The sequence below is a fragment of the Brachyhypopomus gauderio genome, chromosome 2 (genome assembly GCF_052324685.1).
Source record: "Brachyhypopomus gauderio isolate BG-103 chromosome 2, BGAUD_0.2, whole genome shotgun sequence".
NCBI lineage: Eukaryota > Metazoa > Chordata > Actinopteri > Gymnotiformes > Hypopomidae > Brachyhypopomus > Brachyhypopomus gauderio.
In genome coordinates, this window is record NC_135212.1 from 24,772,272 (window position 1) to 24,794,852 (window position 22,581).

The 22,581-nt window shown below is 41.0% G+C and overlaps 1 protein-coding gene across 4 annotated transcripts in view; it reads left to right on the top strand.

The window, feature by feature from the left end:
- Nucleotides 1-22,581, top strand: part of LOC143494579 (UPF0606 protein KIAA1549) — a 45,251-nt gene that overhangs the window by 3,003 nt on the left and 19,667 nt on the right. For all 4 annotated transcript variants that reach the window (XM_076992348.1, XM_076992349.1, XM_076992350.1 and 1 more), the window contains exons 3-6: nucleotides 17,637-19,763; nucleotides 20,127-20,215; nucleotides 20,881-21,049; nucleotides 21,187-21,317. In XM_076992348.1, coding sequence (XP_076848463.1) covers nucleotides 17,637-19,763; nucleotides 20,127-20,215; nucleotides 20,881-21,049; nucleotides 21,187-21,317 — 2,516 coding nt within the window. The remainder of the gene's footprint in view (nucleotides 1-17,636; nucleotides 19,764-20,126; nucleotides 20,216-20,880; nucleotides 21,050-21,186; nucleotides 21,318-22,581) is intronic.

Here is a 22,581-nt window from a genome sequence, read left to right on the forward strand (position 1 = left end):
GAATTAATTCGTGTTCAAGATATTGCTGAAAGAATGACAGTCAATTAACTAAAGTAAATGCTTGAATATGTGTGCTGGAATCGAATTTATTTGTTTGCTTACTAAAGTAAAAAAAACATCAGTTGAAGACTAAATCTGTTACCTCCTTACCTCAGGGCAGAATGAATGTGAAATTATTAGTTTGTTGTCAGCAGGATTTTTGTGCAGGATTTCTGAAGCTTATGGGCTCTAATGCCTCTACCAATCAAGAGCTTAAAGATCCTTTAAACTGATTGAAGCTCTTTTGATGAGGCACTGCAGAGATATTTGCTTGATGCTTGCAAACGGATGCTGGATTTCCAGGGTTTTTAAGACTGATCTTCTAATATGTGAAATGCACATTATTGTAATTCATAGGCTGTCACCCTAACATCGGAGATTCCAGTGTATGGGGCCATTGTTGTTGTTAGCGGCTGTGTTTACCCTCAGTTTCAGAGTAGGAATCAGCAAGCATTTTTTAAATTAATGCTTTAGGTTAAATTAGGTTTTGGTATGTGCATGTGTGCCCATGTGCATGTGTGTCCATGTGCTCATGTGTTTGGGGGGGGGGGGGGGGGGGGGGTGTGCATGTGTGTGTTGAGTATTTCAGGAGCACATTCTCATGAGTTTTCAGACTGTTGTCTGTTCTACAGACGAGTGTTCTACAGACGAGGTCTCTGCTATGCTTTAGCTGTACACATACATTTAAATGCTTAAACATCCATGATATCCAAACTTTTTTTATATTAGATTTGATGTAGTTACTGTGTAATATATAATAATTATGTAATTATATGTTTTAAGGCTAATGATTAAATAATACCCAGATTGTGTAAGAGGTTAAGTCAAGCTTGTTCTTTTCTGTAGAAGCGTCCGATCCTCCTCATCTCATTCACAATGCTTCTCTGCTTTCCTGTTATCAGAGCACTGCTATCTAACTCTACTGCTATCTACCTCTACTGCTAACTCTACTGCAATCTATCTCTACTGCTAACTCTACTGCTATCTAACTCTACTGCAATCTAACTCTACTGCTAACTCTACTGCAATCTATCTCTACTGCTAACTCTACTGCTATCTAACTCTACTGCAATCTATCTCTACTGCTAACTCTACTGCTATCTAACTCTACTGCTAACTCTACTGCTAACTCTACTGCTATCTAACTCTACTGCTAACTACTGCTATCTAACTCTACTGCTAACTCTACTACTATGTAACTCTACTGCTGTCTAACTCTACCGCTAACTCTACTGCTATCTAACTATACTGCTAACTCTACTGCTATCGAACTCTACTGCTAACTCTACTGCTATCTAACTATACTATTGAACTCTACTGCTAACTCTACTGCTATCTAACTATACTATTGAACTCTACTGCTAACTCTACTGCTATCTAACTATACTATTGAACTCTACTGCTAACTCTACTGCTATCTAACTATACTATTGAACTCTACTGCTAACTCTACTGCTAACTCTACTGCTATCTAACTCTACTGCTAACTACTGCTATCTAACTCTACTGCTAACTCTACTACTATGTAACTCTACTGCTGTCTAACTCTACCGCTAACTCTACTGCTATCTAACTATACTGCTAACTCTACTGCTATCGAACTCTACTACTAACTCTACTGCTATCTAACTATACTATTGAACTCTACTGCTAACTCTACTGCTATCTAACTATACTATTGAACTCTACTGCTAACTCTACTGCTAACTGTACTGCTATCTAACTATACTATTGAACTCTACTGCTAACTCTACTGCTAACTACTGCTATCTAACTATACTATTGAACTCTACTGCTAACTCTACTGCTAACTCTACTGCTATCTAACTATACTATCGAACTCTACTGCTAACTCTACTGCTAACTCTACTGCTATCTAACTATACTATTGAACTCTACTGCTAACTCTACTGCTATCAAGCTCTACTGCTAACTCTACTACTATGTAACTCTACTGCTGTCTAACTCTACTGCTAACTCTACTGCTATCTAACTATACTATTGAACTCTACTGCTAACTCTACTGCTATCAAACTCTACTCTCTACTCTAACTCTACTATTCTACTATTGTCTTACTCTACCAGTACCTAACTCCACTGTTGTCTTATTCATACCCTGATATATTCTCAAAAATGTTCACTAGTATCCAGTGCACTGCTGTCTAACTCTGCTCATGTCTCATTCCACTGCTGCGTTTTTACGAGGACTGAGGTAACTGTAGTGCAGAACTCTGAGGTGCTGCAGCCCAGTTGCTGAAGTGGCCCCCTGTCCCCTGGGCCTATAGGAGACACACTGTTCCCAGTCAGTTGCTTAGGTTGTTGTTCCTCATATTAATTCAAGTATAAGCAGGAGATGCACTGAATGCAAGCTCTGAGTAAAGCTGTACTGAGTTGAGAAGATGGAGATTACTGTTGGATTTTGGCCTTGTTCTTCATCCTGTGGGCTTGTCTGGTATATTCTACATAGGTGCTTTCCTATGACTAGGTAGAGGGAGCCTTGTTTTAATAGTAACTAGGTGCTGGTGTTAGAACTGAGGAATATATGTATCTCTGTCCCTTTTAACAACATGGTGCAGGTTTACTATCTAAGGCCTCCACAGATGTCTTACTCAGTATTTGGTGTGCCATTGAGACCTCCAAAACGAAAACCTTTGGCTAATTACAAGAGACTCATTTCATGTGAAAGCTGAAAGCTTGGGGTGACAGTGAGAGCATTCATTACTCATTATTCATTATTCATTGCCTTTGGGAGTAGGGACAGAACAGCACACCACGCCCATCAGAGTGTCGGTATCAAGCACGCCCCCGAGCGTATGTTGCAAGCGTCTGTCCCGAGTGTTTGTTCCAAGTGTCCTGAATGTTTGTATGGAGGGTCTGCACGTAATGTCCAAGCATCTGTACCCAAACATCTGTCCTGAGTATCTGTCACGAACATCTGTCCTGACGATCTGTCCCAATGATTTGTCTCAAACGTCTGCCCTGACTGTCGGTCCTGTCCTGAGTGCCTATCCTGAGCTTCTCAGTCACACAGGCAAACAGTCCCACCGGGAGACAGTGGCACTCCTGGAATACTGCCACTGTGTTTCTGAAGGCTTTCACCACAAACAGAGATGTCGTGTTTTTACAGAGCACTGGTTTGTCTTTTGTCTTTGACAATTGCTGTAACTTGCGGTCAAGGTCGGGGGGCAACAGGGAGAGGACAGGCTTTATGAGCAGAGGCACGAGTCAGGGAATATGAGACACTGTCCTGGCTCAAACGGCCACTTCCCGCTGATGGAAAGAATATGGCAGTGTATGACAGTTTGTTCTGTAATTATTCAAACCCTGGAACACTTTCAAAAAGGCTCAGTATGGGCATTTTACTCTAATGATAAACTATCATTAAATAATGGGACTTTTATAGGGCTTCCAATAAAAGAAATGCTTATTTTTAATGAGCATTTTCCCCAGCTGAATGAAAAATAATAAAATGCCTATTATTCCGATTAGTCCAATGTGTTTGGTTCTGTGTCACCATGGAGAAAGTGATCAATGCTCCATTGCCAAATGTAGGTATTAATGACGTCTGTAAGCAATTTGGAGTATTTTTCTGTGGTTCAGTCTTTTAACAAGGTAGTTTTCCACACCATCGTGCTTTAACAGATTTCACATTCTGAACATGGTAAGGCTGTTAAAAGTTTTTAAGGGACCCCAGTTAGTTGATTATCACGGGGCTAAGCACTGATCACAAATACACCAGTCCTCATATACTATATGCTTGAAACACTCTCCTAAGAGACTGTTGTTTATTTTAGCTCTGTTGGTTCTGTCAGTTCTTGGTAATTAGTTCTTATTCTCTTTACTGTTCTGATCAGAAGGGCCTGATATTTCTCTCTGCTAGTTTATGTTAGACCCTCCAGGAGTCCATCTCTATCATAATTTATCTCATTAATTGGCCCAAGATGCTGTCTATGATGGCAGGGCATTTGCAGGCTTGCTGTGTCAGTCATGAATTGCATCCCAAAACCTTTGGCCAAGCTATGTGTACAGGTGATGTGTCCACCAGATCTGTGTGGTTTGATAGAGCATGTCATTTGCCTAGTCCAATCCCTGTGGCTTGAGGTTTTTCTCTTTGATTCTGGACTGGACAACTCTTGTCTCCTATTAATTTGTTCAGTAGTGTATTACAAGAGTAGCAGTCCTCACCGGTAAGAAGGGGCTGTTCTACTTTGTAATCACACTCGGGGCAAGCAGAAGAAAGCGTGACGTGGTTCTGGGAGGTTGAGATAACACTGTCTCATTGGTACTGCTGGAGACGTCTGGCAGGAGCTTTGAGGCTATTTTAAACTACTCCCAGAAACCAGACAACTGAAAGATAAACATATGATGGTATCATTCATCACGTGTTGGCTTCATACTTTTGAAAGGATGCTAGTGTTTGTTAAGCTTCCGTCTGTAAGTGATCTTCTGTTCTTTGTTACCATATGAGCAGTAATGAACAGTAAAAACCCTTTAAAAACAAAGACACATAAACCTACCTTCACCCTAACCAGAGGGCAATGACACTGGAGGCATCTCTGATGTTAGGGAATACTAGTACGAGGGCTGTGATGTATAGATACGTCAATATGACAATATATCACATCAATATTTATGAAAATCTCTTATTTTTCTCCCCATCATGAAACTCAAGTTTAAGTGCAGCATTAAACATTTCCAGCAGTTGATACTCAAAAAAAGAGGCTTGAAGAAAAATCAATGGATCTGTTTAGGATACAGTACGGAAGAACAGCTGCACTGTTCCCCTTCAAAATGTGAAGATGACTCTATTTAGAGTTACATCACTTCCTGTTAGTGGAAGGTTAGACGCTATTGGCCAGTATTCAGGAATTCCTTTTTGACTTTTTATTTTCTCTATATTGGTACTTTAGATTTGCTCTCTACGTTCATTATGTTATTTATCTTTATTTCTTAATTATTATTGAATATTAAATATTAATACTTTGTTAAAAATAAATAATTCAATATTAATACAGATTATTAAATACTGCTGTGTCCTGTCATATTGTATCATGACGCTTGTATCGTGATGTATATCATATTGTGAAAAGAATTGGCAATCATTCCCTCACAGCAGATGGTGCTGTCCTGGCAGAGGGCATTTAATAGGGCAGATAGTCCCCTAGTAAAACATTGGCACTGTACAGTCAAACATGTACTGATAGTGTGAGCAATCGCAAAAATACAAACCTGTCTGACATGAAAACGGAAGTGAGGGTTGCTAAACAAGATTACCACTCCCAAGTATAGGCAGAAAGTGAGCTGTTTGTCTCATATGCTGGACTGGTTACTGTGTTATTGAATCTAATCTTTAGCTAATAGACCCAATGTTTTCAATCCAAATACAGTGTTTTTTTTTTAACCCAGACATTCTGTGTGCTTCTCAAAACTGTGTTTACCTTAACACAACCATCACATTGTTGTCATTCCTGTTATTGGTAATGCTATCTGAAGCATGTGTCTGAATCTGGTGTAGGCTCCACAGGAGGCTTAAGCTGAAGTCACCAAACAGAGAGGGTCAACCTGTCAAAGCACTAAACCAGTGATAAGACAGTAAGGTGCTGTTCAGTGTCACAGTCTCCAGGCCTTTCAGAGTTAAGAGAAAGTTAAGATAAAACTTTCAGAAATAACAGAAGAGCAAGTGAGGCAGTGAAAGAGAAGCAGTGAAAGAGTGAGAGAGTAAGGCAGTGAGAGAGAGAGAGAAGTAATGAGAGAGAGAGGCAGTGAGGGAAGGAGGCAGTGGGAACATGAGGCAGTTACTCGCACTATTTGATGTGCCTAAAGCAAAAACATGTGTGGGCAGAGAGGTTTGCCTTTATCCCCACCTCATCCCCTTATTTCTGCAGTGGCCCCACCATCAAATAAGACTAAAAGTAGAAAATAAAGGGAAATTACATCACTAAGGGGGCCTGTAATTGGTGTCTCACTTTTTCCCTGCAGCAGGCCTTTACTACAAGCTTGCATTTAAGTGATTCATAGCTGTCCCTCTCCAACGAACCTTCTAATCCAGCCCAGATTAAGAAAGTTGGGGTAGTTCTTATAAAACATTTATGATGTAGACAGGCACACAGTTCCCACATATAAAGACTGTATAGTATTCAGCCCAGAGCTGTCTACTAGCTACTAACTCTGTTCAGCCTGGTCGTTGTTCAGTTTGAACAGCATGCAATGTGTGTATTTTTAATGTTTTAAGTCTGAAAAGTGTCTCCTTCTCTTGGTTTGATCTTCCTACTTGAGGTGCATTGCATTTTCAGTCTATGAACTTGTGATGCTGGAAAACTAGTAACTAGACATGGGTGGTTGATTGCGTGAGGAAGATATCTTTGCATTGCTGTATTTTAAGGGACAAAACATAATTTCTATATTTTGAGAGAGGTGTATCTAAGCTATATTTTGAAGGACATTTTTGAACTGCTGTATTATGAGGGAGCTTGCTGGATTGCTCTGGTTTGATATTAGATTATATTATCAGGTTTAGCACTAGATGGGAGTTCAAGCAGGAGCAAATTACATTTGTGTCTGCTAGCCTGACTCATTTATGTGGATTTGATCTCATCTTCAGTCTCTGTGTTATTCCAAAAACATATTTCTGTTCACATATACATACATAGAAAGAAAGAGAAATAAACACTTATATAGTTGCATGTTGACAGCAGTCTTCTATCTGATGCTCTCTTACTGTGCATAAGATCAATCTTTTTATCAAATTGTTATGGCTTATTCAGTCACAAATCATGCAAGTCGGTTTTAAATTCACACACCTCTAAATAAAATCAAACCCAGTCTTTTCATTATTCTTTTCTTTTTTTTTGTTTTTTCCTTTCTCTGAAGTGTAATTTCATCTTCTGTACTTAGTACATTTCAGCGTCGTAGTGACAGTAGGATGAGAAGAAAAACCCAGGTGTTTGTGACCTCAGCTCCCCCTGGGGGATCCTAGGCGTTCCCAGGACAACTGGGAGATGTGATCCCTCTAGTGGATCCTGGATCTACCACAAAGTCTGCTCTCAATGGGGAGCAACCAGGAGACTTCTATCAAATGCCTGAACCATCTCATCTGGCTGCACTCAACCTGGAGGAGCAGCATCTTTACTATGAGCTCCAGTGAGCTCCTCACTACATCAAGAACAGTGAATCCACGCAGCCGTTGGAGGAAGCTCGTTTCAGCCACTTGTTCTTTTGGTCATTTCCCAGAGTTGAGGTGAGGCTGGGGACATAGACTAACAAAATGAGAGCTTTGCTCCCTATAAACCACAGCAGTCCTGTACAGTGACCACATTACTGGTCCACGTGCACTTAACTATGAGTAGTCTTGCGACCCCTCTTCCCATCACTTGTGAAAAAGGTCCTGAGATACTTAAACAGCCCGTAAGTTCTCACTCCCCTACCTGAAGGAACCATCCCATTCGTTTTTGAAGATAACCTCGGTCTCAGACCTGCCGATCAACCTCAAGTGTGTGCTGATGGTCTCTCTACGAAAGCTAGAAGGACAGCGTTATCTGCAAATATCACTGAAGCATCTCCCGGTCCCCTGCCAGAAGCCCGTCTGTCCTTTTTGCTATCCTACTCAAGACATATCACAACCAGGAGTGGAGTCAAGCCACACCCTTAACTGAGCCCAGTGCTCACACTGAACTGTGATGGCATCGTGGAAGTAGTTGACATAGCTGCGGCCAAAAGCTTGTCGTGCCTGTTATGGCGCCAACCCAAGAACCCAATGGTGGACACCAGCTGTGAGGGATGCTGTCGAGTAGAACTGTATAGTCACCAGCCAGGGACTCATGAGTATGACCACACCCACTTGGTGCCTCACCCCATTGCCAGCTCCTTTGCAGGAGAGGGACCACCTTCTGTTGAGTTTAGTTGCAGAGCCCACATTTTTTGTTGAGTTGAGCTCATCTATATCTAACTGCTATCGTTTTTCCTCACTGCTCTCATCCAGACTGACTGGGTTGAAAAATGAATGACTTCTTGTGATTTCTACCTCTCTCTCTTCCCTCCTCCACATTCCATGCACTAAGAGCTGGTCTCTGCTGCCAGTGTGGGTAAGACCTCGGGCCTCTTTGCTTCTGCCTTTTGCCCGACAGGCATTGCACCACGTCCAAAATCTGGACTTTGCAGATGGTGGGCCCACATGGTTCTCCCATGTAGGTTCTGGTAAACCTCATTTAGCCAGGTACTCAGTACTCTGGAACTTTTGTGGTTTGTGTTTGTCTGCATCTTCACCCAGAGCTGTTTGTCATGGGACCCCCTTCCAGGAGCTTCATGCTCCTGATGACATAGCCCTGAAGATTAGTTCTCCACACAAGCTCTTTCACTGTTTAATATTGAACTCTTTTGCAAATAAATCCGCTTTTTAAATGTAATAGACACAACCATAATTGTGTTTGTTAGCAATTTAATTACCATTCCTATAATATGTCTTTTCATTCATTGGTGCAGTACCAATGAACAGGTAGTACAGATCATGCATTAACAGTGCCAGTGGGGCAATGTACAGCCCTGGTTTACCCAGTAACCCAATGTGGATTGTTAAGAGATAGGTATGTGGTTTAAAACTGAGCTTGGATGGGGTGAGTGTAGTGAGCTTAAATCAACAAAAGACCAATGAAGGAAAGTGCCCCCCCCCCCCCCACTTATATTGTGATTATAGCTTTGACATCCTATGATACATAAGCTACAAGATAAAAAAAACAAGTTGCAAACAGCATCACCACTTAGAAAATGTCCAGTTTTAGTAACTTAGTAACTAGAAAGCGGTCTAGGGTCAGGAGGGAACAGAAAAGACAGAGGAAGGACTAAACAAAAGATTGACAGAAGGAGGCGGATCCAAACAGTTCCAGCTGAAACTCAAAATATCACATGATCATTTGATTGCTGTGAGGTTTCTGATCTTGCACCAAATGTTTAATTGAGTTTAGGTTGGGTGATTTAGAACATTCTACATTCTGGATTCAGTTAATTCCTCGGATATCAGTACCTCTGGTGTGAATTCCTCTGGTGTGAATACCTCTGGTGGACAGTATTTTTGTAGACTAATATTATTTTTCAGTTAGATGGTTCTCTTGAAGTATCATTCTACACACATATCAATATGCATACTATGACATGCTATCACTGTGTCACCTGATGTTCACCACCTGATACTGGGACGTGTAGGGATGTCTAGGCCTGGCTCCTCAGGGATACAACCTGTCATGCAATACCCACGGTGCATGACTGTTTTGTTTCTGAAACAGGTGGCAGAGTGAGTTATTCCCATACTGTTCTCCTGAGTCATGGTATGGTCCATGCTTTCTGTCTGTCTAGTAGCAGTCTTAACTGTCATTGTACAAGGTCAGCTCTGGTTTATTCAAGCTGGTGATCCTATCTGAATTATTGAATGTGTTCTTTAAACTTGCCTGTGTCTCCTAGGGCTTTATCCTGTTTATCCTTAGACTTGATAATGACATGATACATATATTAAGCAATATCAAAGATAGCTTCAGTTTACCACTTATTTTGATGTGAAATAAACTAATCACTGTCCAAAGATGAAAGATTGTGGTGTTATGTATTTACCATTAATGGATCATTCTGCTTCACCCCAAGTCACAAAGCATTGGTTTTAATCATGCCACATAGCTCAGCGTTCATCTTTGTGGCATGGTATAGCCCCATAACCCCTCCCTTTGGGCGTGTGTATGTGTAGTTTGTGTCTGTTTATATCCATACATGTATTTCTTTTGGGTATGGTTACATGTGTGTGTGTTCATTCGTCGCACCCATGTCCTTAACCTGATGTGTTGTACTTGGGCCTCGTTTATTTCTAGATATTTAATGTGTGTCTATGTTGTGATGTTTGCTCGTCTTTGTTTGAGTCTATCCATGTTTCGTTCATAAGTATATGTTCTTTGTCTTTAAGCACTATCGCGCTAATAAAGAATAATGTCTTGTCCACCATTCTTCCGACAACCCCTTATTACACTTTGAAGTTTTTATGTATATTGAATGCTTGGATGCACTGCAGTGCCATGTGCTAAAGAAGGTACTGAAGTATGGGAAGGAAATGGAAAGAATACTCTGCTCTCACTTTTAATTAAGTTTGCAATAGCAGAGCAAAAAATACTTTTACATTGAGTGACTTGGAACTGTTTAGACCAATAGGCAGGATGCATTTGCAGAGTTAACGCATGTTTATTATAGGCAAATCCAAATTTGAGAGCCATAACAAAGTTTGTTGTCTTACAGCTGGGAGTCAATTAAATAAACCAGAGTACATGATGAAAACCGAATAAGAAAAACCAAGACAAAAACAAGGAATACAACAAAAAGCAGATGTACAAGTTAAGAGTCAATTGCCACAAGACACAGAAATTAACAACCTGACATGCATTACAGCACAAAAACAGAACCTTACAGCAATGACTTCCTCAAACAGACCTGAGTATGTGAGGTACAAGTATAATGCCTTGGACACACTAGACATTTGCAAGCAGAACTGTGTCAGCTGGGTGGCTGCAGTGAAGTGGGTGGGTGAAGTGAGAGCAGGTCCCTAACAAAGTCTTCAACTGCTCTGATGTAGATGCTTCATCTTATTGATGGCTTCTATATGTACTTGACAGCATATAATGCACAGGTAATAGCCTGTGAGGAATCTTGTTTACGGTAAACAGAAATTATCTATGCATTGGTGTATCATCTGGTCACTCTGGGGTCGCATTTTACGAGTGTAAATGCAATCCAGCCAAAGCTAATCCAGACACAATCCAGATATCAAACACATGTTAATGCAAGGCGGAGAGAAACAGTGAAAGCAGATGCAGAACAAGTTCAATCAAATACGGATGAGTAAAACAGAGAGAAGGGGATCATCAAAGAAGCCTCGGAACAAGCAGGAAGAGAGTGAAGCAACCAAACAGGGAGAAGGAGGGGGCAAAATGAGTGGCAAGATCAAGAGCCTGGTCTGTGCACCCTTTCTTCTGTATGTGCTCTGGTGCTTCATGTAGTCTAGAAATGCCCCAGCGTATATTGTTGGCAGTGTAGAAGTAGGTCTGGCTTTTGTATAATTGTTTCAAATTGCATCTACTCTTGACAAGGACGGAGATATTTGCAGTCTTTTAGGCCATTCTCCTTTTTGCGGACGAGGTCTGTAGATAGTTACTGCCACAGTTAGTTCTGTGGCGTACTTTTTAACTTTGCAGTATATTTTGACAACTCATTTGCTCCACCCCAACCCCGTCCCATTTTCCATCGTGAATACTGTTTTCAATACACATACTAATATTGTGCAAATCTCTGCACGTCCCTAGTAAGTGTCCCTACTCTACAGCCTAATTAGGGGAAACAGGACACAAGTGAAACCAATTAAGGGTGAGAGTAATCAAAACGAGAGAGAAGGGCATAGGCAGAGATAACACTGAAAAACAAAACACATTAGCACCATGGGAACTGTAGCGCCACAGGTGGCAAATGCACTTGTCTCTAATAAAGAACTAAGACATTTCTTGTTTTATAGTGAATGATCAATGCAGATTAAAATCTCAAACTGTTTTGTCTCTTGAAGTGTGGTGGGCAAGGTGCATACCTGTGCATGAGCTTAACACATGGGGGGCGGGCTTTATGAATGGATGTGTTCCTGTCCAAAAGTCAGGCACTGATCAGTGTGCTAAGCTGTGCTGTGCTGATTGTCATACCCTCTGGCCAATGACAGGATAAGTAGCGTTTGGCCTACTTAGCTTCTCGTGTTAAAATCCACCCATGTGTGATTAACCCACTGGTCTTGACATTAATTAATGACAGGCCACAATGAGGCTACGAATGAGGTCCTCTGTGTTCCCTATTAGACAAAAGGTGTCTAAATGATAGGAGTCACCTAATAATGTTGGACTCTTCTTTGCTATTGCTAAAGGTACTGTCTGATTACTAGCGTTAGCTTTAGAATAAGATCCCAATTAATAGCCATAATTAAGTTAAGTAATAATTAAGTAGTATTTATGCTTTTATTTATTTACAATAAAGAACATATATTCTATGATATGCCACAAAAGTTCTACCTAACATAAATATAACAGTATACTATTAATATGTTTTGTCATGTATACTTAAACTTAAATGTATACTTACTGTAGGTGAGCTGTATAACCAGAGTATCCTACTCTGGCTTTTAAAGCTGTAAATTTTTATTGTAAAGTGAATTCAGTCAGATTTCACTTTGATGTGAACTATGTATAATAGTTCTTTGCTTTCTGGTACGTTCTAAGGCCTGGTTGTCACGTTGAGGACCCCGGCCCCTCCCTTTTGGGCGTGTGTTAACGTTGTCCACGTGCTTTGTCTGCGTCAGTGGATCTCCATGGTTATGGTTATGTCGTGTGATAATCCGTCTCACCTATGAATCGTCTCGTAATCACGTGGGGCTAATGTCGTCTGTCTATTTAATGTGCGTTCGCGCAGTGTCCTGTGCTCGTCGTTGTCTAAGTTTGCACGTTGTGTGCTGTGTTCATGTTTATCGTGCGCTGATTGCGCAATATCTGTCTACATTAAACGTGTCGTTGTGTCAAAGAAGTCGGATTTGTGTCTCGTCCTTCGCCTCGCATCCCAACGTCACACTGGTGCTATGTCAAACTGACTCATAGGCAAGCTAATGGACTCCAGGTAGAGAGAAGCTATTCATCATGGCAGCCCTTCTGAACTTGTCTCTGGAGCTTTGGATGAACACTGAATCTGATTCTTCTGGTAAAGGAGAGCCTTATTGATTAACCCTAAAAACAGGAGTACATTTGCACATTAAATCTTTTGCTTTCGTTCAGGTTCTGTTCATGTGACTTGGTGCTCATGCTGATGAATTTCAACATAATCTAAAAGCTGTTTGTACTCCGGAAGAGACTGCGCTTCTGAATCCTAAATGCTGTCACACAATTTTCTTTTACAAATTGGCGATGATGAAGTAGATTCTCGTGTGCATTTGCATGCTAACGAGCCTGTTTGGAATTGCACACCCGCATGACCGTCAAGCCTGTTGGCATTGCATAAGTACATTTCTAAACAGCAAGCTGCTAAAAACTAGACAAAAACGATGTCACAAAAGTGTGCCAAAAAGACCAAAGGCATTTCCAAACCTTCCAAACGTATGATTCATGCAGTACATGAGCCCTAATGACATGACATCATTATCCCTTATACGGTACAGCAAGTCTTTGGTTGAAGTCCCACAGAACAAAAAATCATAAATAAGTACTTAGAGGCCTATATATATATATATATATATATATATATATATATATATATATATATATATATATATATATATATATATATATATATATATATATATATATATATATATATAATAAGATTGTAATGTAAAAGTCAGTCTTGCTTGTATTTCAGCTCTTATTTTTAGTTGTACACACCACACAAGGGCACTGTTGGTCTTCATCTGGGTGTAAAATGCACTGATCTGATTAAGTTGGCACACAATCTTGGTTTTGCCCAGTTTGTCTCGTTTTGGCAACAAATCTAAGTGCTAGAGGAGGATCATTTTGCTTTCAGAAAGTAGAAGAAAATCCAAAGAGTGTATGTTATTTTACGGGAGTGCTGTTGTCTGTCTCAGTCAACTTATTTCTTTAGCTTCCATCGCTTTACTCATTCCCCTTCATTTCTTGTTTTTTTTTTTTGAGGTTTTTTTTTCTTAGTGTGCGCAAGTCTAAATATAGTTGTGTAATATAGTGTTGTGTCCTGGAAACTTGCTGAATGCAGTCCATGGGAGAGGAGTAACTTCAAACGGCTAAGGGATGTCAGCTGCTCCTACCCACAGAGCCATCTGTCTGATTGCTGGTTTGAATGTTGAATGATATTCAGTGGTCTCTGTGGTCATTCTGCACTGGCTCAGAATGTGAGGGACAGTTACAGATTCCAAGCAATACGTATTTATGATGATGTTTTTTTTTTTATTTGGTTGTATCAGCATAATTGTGTAGATATTTGAGATATTGTAAAGGCCTGGCATTTCAGACAGTTACCAGTTTCAAACCATATTATTCACATTTCATAGAATGTTTCTTTCAGCCTTTAAATGTCACAAATTTGTTGGCTCTAGTTTTCATTGCATTCACATATTTATAAAGCACATTTAAAAACACCATCAATTGACCAATGTGCTGTATAGTCATATAAGACAACCATAAATGGAGCAATATGGCACAAAGACCAGGTTAAACTAACAACAAAGGACAAATGACAGGTATAGAAGAAAACAAAATAAAAGTGGTAAAAAAATTCCTGTCATACTTAGTTAAAAAATGATAAAGAAAATACCTTTTAAGACAAGATTTACAAACAAATAATGTGGGGCCAATCTAGCATAAAAGGAGGTCTTTCTAGAGCTTAGGAGCTGCAAATGCTCAGTCACCTCTATGCTTCAACTTTGACATCGAGACAACCAACAGATGTTCAGTTAATAGAGATTTGAGGCCAGAAAGATTTGGAGCTAGGCTACTTAAGGATTTATACACAGATAATAATCTTTCTGTTCATTTTTTATACATTTTGGTGTAATCTGCATAACAATGAAGAGAAATGCCATATTTTCTAAGTATGGACTCTAGAGGAAATAGGATAAATCTGAGAAAAGATTTTTTTTTGCTGACAAGACTGAGCATTAGAATTCTCGTTTCATCCCCTTCTTATGACCCATCTTAATACTATCACCTGCTTGGCTGTGTTGTCTCTTTGTGTCCCTGTCTCTTTATGAAGATGTGTTTGGTCATATGAAGTTTTCATCTTGTCCCACAGATGTTCTTGTCCTTTGCCTCTTCCAAGAATGGTTTAAGTCTACTGGGCAGTTGTCCAAGGTATTATAACAGCAGTCTTGACTCACGTGATGTACCAACCAATTTTAAGTAGTGGACCAACTAATTTAAAAAAGAATTTAAAAATCTCAATTTATTTTAATAATTCTAGTAAAAAAAATCAACTGCAATAATTTTTGACAGGCATGATGTTTTTGAGGTCTTCCAGTTTGGGTTTAAACATTCCACAGCACAGAATCTACAATTTTTAAAGTGTCCAATGATCTGTTATTAGTTACGGCCTCTGGAGACTCTTATGCCACCCTTAGGCTTTTAAACCTTACAGCTGCTGTTGATAGACCAGAGCATCCTCATCTCTCTCATAATTCTGGAGTGCTTCAGATCCTGTTTGACTGACAGAAGTTGTTTGTTGTTGTTGTTTTATTTGTTTGTTTGTTTTTTTTGTATCTTCCTAACTGTGTCTTGTTTGTGGAGTCCCCCAAGTTTCTGTTCTCAGAATCCAAAGTTCATGACATGGATATAAATAGTGGTGACTGAGTGGTCACTTTGTCGTAGGAATTTACAACCCGTCCGTACTTCACAGAGCTGTGTTGTCATGCAATGCCAGGGTCCCTATTGAGGTGCCAAGCTCTGCCCTCACTCCTCCAACGGAGAGCCATTTTGTCATTAAAAAACCTCTCACCTTTCCTCTCCATCCTCCTTAGAAAAGCCCATTTCATTACTGCACAGCTGCTACTGAGTATACTGCCAGTCTTTATACACCAGCCCCACTTCGCATCCTAAAGCTTGCGCTGTTGGATAATTTATGAAGCTGTTTTTTTGCATATAACTGAGCAAACTCATAGTGCTTTTAAGAACCCTGTTTGAAAGTTCCACTTTTAATTATTTAAAGGAGTTTTCATGGCACAGGTGCCTTCAGACAATTTCTGCTTGTGTGTCTGCCTTGTGTGATCATAACAGCTACCAGTGCAGTCATGCATGTGTATAAGTACAGAACATCATGGAAGAGCTGAAATGCTACAAAAGTGCTCTGTGCTCATACATATCAAGTGAACTTGCCTTTATCCATTTAACTATTAAAAATAGAAGTTAGATCTGTTGGAGATATTTTTAAAATCTCAACCATTTTTGTTTACTTGTAGGTGACGCTGAGTGCTAATTCCTAAAATCCTACATAGCCTACACTGCAGAGGTGGGGACTCGAGTCACATGACTTGGACTCGAGTCAGACTCGAGTCATTATTATTAAGACTTTTGACTTGACTTGAAAAACTATTCAGAGACTTAGACTTGACTTGGACTTTTACACCAATAACTTGGGACTTGAATTGGACTTGAACCTGTTTACTTGCAAAGACTTGATTTTTTTTACCCCAAATCTAAATTTTAAAACGCATATTAATATTTATAAAGTGCGCCCCATTAATTTCATTTCCGTCCTTCTGACGCAGACCGGTCCTCTGCTTTTCCACACTCTGTACGTGTATGTGTGTGTGTGTGTGTGTGTGTGCATGAGCTGCAGCACAACCAATCAAATGGGGGGGGGGGGGGGGGGGTCAGCGAGTGAATTGTTACCGGGCGGGGTGTAAAATGGACACAAATTCAGTATTATATCGCGATCGATCGATCGCAAGTCGTTGGTGCCAGAGCGAACTAGTAACTCATTGAATCACAGATATGGATCAGAGGTAAATAAACTAGATTTTTTTTTTCGGCGTGAGAAATCGGATGTGTGGCGTGAGAGCGTGTGAAGACGGTCAAATGCGTGTGTCTCACGCTCAATGCGTGAGAGTTGGCAACCCTGGGTTCTATATCTGAACTCAGGGAAGAGAGCCTCTCTCTGTCACCATCATATCCAGTTCTATCTCAGCATGGATTGTGTATTTGAAGACGTCTACGTCGAGAAAAAAATATCTTGACAAAAGTGGAGCGAGTTTTCAGCTGTGAGGGCATCATTCTACGGCCTCATCGTGCACAAATGACAGACAGACTTTTGGCCAGTTTGGTCTTTTCTAAATGCAATGCAGAATAGTTTACTGAAATGTCTAAAGTTGCAGATTCCTGTTAATTGTTCAGTTCTTATATTTGTTTGTCTTGTGTCAATCACACATGGACACACATGTTCTCCAAGAAACCAGATAAGAGAAGAGAGGGAAAAATGCTGTTATGGTTCTTTGTATTGTACTGTGAAAATATCACCCCTTTTTATTTGAACATGGAATTCTACTTATGACTTTTTCACAGAATTTATTTCTGGAAAATTGTAGTTTAAAGTATGAATATTTTTGCAGCTAATTTTAACAAATTGAACTGCGCAATAAAGAGGTGTAATTTAATTTTTTTTTAATATACTTCGTGTTTTCATTTGCACATGTTTTATCAAGATTTGAGGAGAATACAGATTTTAAAAAAGAACACATGTCTGTTATTTACATTAAAAATATACCTGCAACATTGGTTAAAAAAAAAAGACTCGAAAGGACTTGAAATTCCAAGTTTCAGACTTGGGACTTGACTTGACTGTTGCCTGTCTTGACTCGAGGCTTGACTTGACTTGACTGTCTTTGCTTGAGACTTGAATCGGGACTTGAGGATAAAGACTTGGACTTACTTGAGACTTGCAAAACACTGACTTGGTCCCACCTCTGCTACACTGTGACAGGATATCATATGCATGATCTGTGGAAGTAAATGTTTTTATTTTTGCTGGTGCTAGTCATTTTTCTTGCAGACCAGGATTTTGAATGTTCTGTCTCTTTTTGTCTCCATCAGACTGGCATTTGTTGGCATCCATGTCACAGCAGCCTTTGGAGGAAGTGTCACATTCCACAGATTCACCCTCTGCCTTACAACCTTCTTCCTCTAAACTCTTGGGACAGTCAAGTGAGGTTGGAAACACATTCTCCCCAAGGCCTATCACTGACCCACCCAAAGCCTCAGAGAATGACTATAGTCATACAGTGTTTGGCTTAGCAATCCCTGGCCCAGAGCCACTCCCTGTCCCAGCATCGACTTCCTCAGACTGGGATAAACAAAAGGGAATCGGCTTTGAAGATTCCCCAAGGCAGACACGGAATGTGAAGGCTCACCATGTGTCCTCGCACCAAGGAACTGACTCATCAGGAATCCAGCTCTCCATAACTTCACCCAAGTTTTCAGGGCCAGATTTAAACATACCTTCAGCTGAATTGGAATCTCCTGAAGAATCACCTTTTCCTTCCCCTGAATTACATTCTGCCTCTGGAGACCAAGTAGAACCTTCTAGAAGAATCAGAGACTTTGATCATTTATATCTTAGTCATGACTTAAATATTCAAAATGATGCTAATCCAGATGTTTACCTATTAAATCCAAGTCATGCTCTATTTGAAAACCATCACGTGACATCATATTCTACAGACCCAACTATGGGCCCACCAGGGACCGTCTTCATAACCAGTTCTATGAATGTGGACTATGGTTCTGGAGATTACCTAGAAACTGGGTCCTTTGTGGCTTCTGACTCTTTGGTCACCAATATCCCCTCTGAGATGTATGACTTTGAGGACTCAAACTCTGTGTCCTATGACACATCTTTTCCTACAAGAGTTGTGATACCACTGTCCACCAGGCACCTGTCTCCCAGTCCCACTAGTGCTATGCACAGTACAGATGTTACCACTTTTCCTAACCTGACCCTTGCTGTTAACCACAGTGCAACCATTAATGTAAACAGAACTGCACACAGCAGACAAATAACCACCTCAAGTGTAACGGCCTCTAATCTCACGGCCTCGCCATTGCCCCCCACCAGTGTTCCTAACATTATGAGCCATCTACCCATCTACTCTCCCATCTATTCGGACATCCCGGCCATTCGCCAAACAGCGGTGCCTTCTTCACCAACTCCTCACCCTGTTCCTGCCTCTTTAAATCAGAGCACTTCAGCTAGAGAAAGTTCAGACGCTGACTGGCCTGACATTACCATAGAACCCACCGATGTTCTTCTGCCCGATATGAACAGTTTGGAATACTACACCATTCAACTCTCAAAGGGCACTGAAAACCTACCAGAGCAGAAGAGTAATCATACCAGTTTCAAATATATATCTCTTACTCCACTAACCACTACTCATGTTAAGGCCACCAACACAGACAGTGTTAATCTGAGTCACATGCTAACAGAGATGTATGGAGGAGCGTCACAGCCTATGGACAACAACTCCTGGACTGAGGAATCCTCTACTGACACCTCTGTTTTTGATTCATTTAACAGTACTCTCCTGGATCTGTCAGAAGGGACACCTCATCTAGTGAACTCTACATGGCCATTTCTTGACCCATCGGTCACGTTAACTTCCTCGGCTGATTTTTCTACTTCACTGTGGGATCTGGCCTCAACACCTGATTGGATTAGCTCTGAATCTGTGCCAAATCACACCTCTATGTCACTTTTGATCACTGTTGCAGCAGAACCTGACAGTGCACCACCAAATGACACAGACATCTACTGGTTTGCAAACTCCAGTGGGACAGAACCAACCTTCCCTACGGAAGCCCCCACCAGTCACATATTACCAGATATTCTCAGTGCCTCTGACATCCCCACTGGATCAACATACAACAGTACTTTTTCCCATCCTGTGACAGAGAGGGCTGACCAAAACACCATGGGAGAGTCCTCAGAGAGGCCTTTTATAACTGTAGAAACTCCATCTACTCCAGTGTTGCACGATGAGACAACCGTGACATTTCTGTCAGCTGTCACAACCAAGATGACCGAGGCCTCTGCCAGCAGGACCCTGCCCACAACAGTTGAACCCCAGCCAATGACAACCCTGACGGCCACCCCCAAGACTACCACTGTACGGGAATACCTCTGTAGCATCACCGAGCCTGACACCTACTTAGTACGAGTCGGTAAGGTGCATGTTCATTCATGGTTGCTTTCTTGTCAGAGAGTTTGTATATGCTTTCATATTTCCGTTTAACTTATAGCAGTTTAACTGAATGAAAGAAAGAAGGAAAGTTTAATAATGTAATAAGAAATCTGACTGGAGATTAAGGCTGTGGCCTTGTTGGAAACAGAATATAGTTTTTACTCTGTGTGTGTTTGTGTGTGTGTGTGTTTGTGTGTGTGTGTGTGTGTGTGTGTGTGTGTGTGTGTGTGTGTGTGTGTGTGTGTGTGTGTGTGTGTGTGTGTGTGTGTGTGTGTGTGTGTGTGTGTGTGTGCGCGCATGCTCCTGATCTTCCCTATTGACTGATCTGTCCATCTTGACACAGGTTTCCAGCCTGGATCCACATCTGGCTATGCTAAAGCAAAGGTCAGAGAGATCCTCAAGATGGAGTTCAATCGATCAGTTGAACTGCAGGTATGTCAGAGATCCATGAGTTAATAACTTATCACATTTATTAAGAGTCATTTTAATGAGGACTTGGTTTAAACTAGCAGGTACTGCCTACTTTTTGGGATTATATTAGATTCTAGGATCTAGAAGCTGTCATCTATGGAAATGAAGTTTGGGGCTGAGCTGTGCCTTCACCTTCTTGACTGTGTAAAGCTGTAACTGCTTTTACTACAGCTGTGGGCTGTTGGCTAGAGGTTGTGCTTTGGCTTTGTGTCGTGTTTTAGATGTGCATCCGGAAAACACAGCTCTTCCTGTCCCACGTTATCTGTTGATGTCACATAAACAAAATGGGGTTTCATGGCTAGCATTAAAGGAGTAAACTGATTTCTAAATCATAAACATAGATTACAGCGCTTCTTGTTCTCTTTCTTCGCAACTTTCTTCTTCAAAGAACTGTCGGATGGCTTGTGTCCAGTTGGGTTCATTTTATGAAATTGTAATGCACATGTGTTAACGTATATATGCACATTTTTGAGAATATTATAGCTATTTGCTGTTATTTCATTCTTGCCTTGCTGGGTCTGTGTGCGTGTGTGTGTGCGCGCGTGTGTGTGTGTGCGTGTTTGTGCATGCATGTGTGTGCGTGTATGTGCGTGCACGTGCATGTGTGTGTGTGCGTGCGTGTGTAGGTAGTGAAAGCCCCTCCAGATTTCGTGTTTCGGGCCGTGTCTGGTCCGGTCATCTACACTGCTGCCTCTGTCATCAATGCTCTACGCAAGGCTGTGCGTTCCTCTCGCTCCGTTCTCACCGTGTCCTCCATCAGAGTCGTGGCAGACCTACAGTACCACGTCCACTCTGGTACACCTGCCCGTGTCACTCACACACTCACACACACACACACACCTACCTCATGCATGCGTTCCAGTGTGTCTGATTATGGCAGGTTGTGAGGCGCAGTGATCTGACATGTTTGGTGCCTCCTCCTCTCTCTGCAGTGCTTCAGTTTGTCCCCAGTGACGTGGACGTCCACACGTGCACGTTCAGTGAGCGCGTGGAGAAAGGCCTCACCCTGGCCTTCGCTGAGGTCCGTCGCCGCTCACAGGAGTCCACGAACTTCACTGTGCATGTAAGACCTGCTCTCACCCGTCACGGCCCTGTGTGTATGTTCGTATCTCCTCAATTTTTTTGTATGCTAATTAACTTGCCTTAATTAAAATATATGGCCATAGACAGTGGATAGTTAGTTAGGGTGCATGTGGGATTATATGTTTGTATTTTGACCATTTTGCTGAGATGAGTGGCCTATTCTTCACTAGAGCTGTGCTCACAGGCCAATAGGTACACCTCATCCATGATGAGAAGAGCTCTCGTTTTGCCATGATCTGTTGAGCGCTACAGACCGCTGACTCTGGCTTGATCCCCTCAGATCTACCTGATTGCTTTGTTTTATTCTGGTAACCTTGTTCTCCAGGCTTTTGGGATCACAAAGAAATGAAAGAAATACAAATACTTAAGTGCTGGCTGTTGTAGATAGGTTACACGATGGATCAAACCCAAGAAATCCATTTTTCAATCTGAAGCTCCGTTCAGAAATGAAACATATGGGCTGTTTTCCTGCCCTTGTTCTGTCGTAACGTGTCTGCTGATAGGAGGGCTAAATCGTTTCTGCTGTGTCGCGTGCGGTGAAATGACATCACCTCAGCAGTTTGCTTTGTCTGGATTTGGGGAAAGTAACACTGTTCGCCTCAGCAGTTGTCAAGGCAACAAAATTAATGAGTGAAATTTGTTGCCATAGGAGACTGGAACTGAATATGGTACCAAACCCCCAATGTTGCATGTGGATTTGAAGTGATTTGAATGTAGCTGATGTTTTTACACGCACATCTAAATGGGTTCTGATGAATGTTAAATATAATTATGCTTGTAAAAATAACAGAAGTCATTTTGCATGAGCCTCCATGTATTGCAGAATGATTCAGTATACTCCAGATACACTTTGTAAAGATGAGGGGGAAAATGTCTTTATGAATTTCTTATGAAGTTATCAGCTTGATCATGTACAGAAAATATGAAATACATTTTTGGAACCTATTAATACTCATCTACCAGTATTAAATGTAGTGAATTCAATAAACATCACTGGAACTCTGAAATCACAATGTGTGTTCAGATGAGACAAGAATAGGTTTTTGACAACCAAAATCTAGTGGGTGGGTTGAACGTTTAAAAAAACAATCAAGGTTCTGAAGAAGAGGTCATGAAGAAGAGGTCATGAAGATGTCTGTCAAACACAATAACATTTTAGAGAAGAAGACATCTATGAGACATCTGGATGGATCCAGCAGGACAAAAAAAAAAGAATAGGTCACACCCCTGACCCAAACCCACTG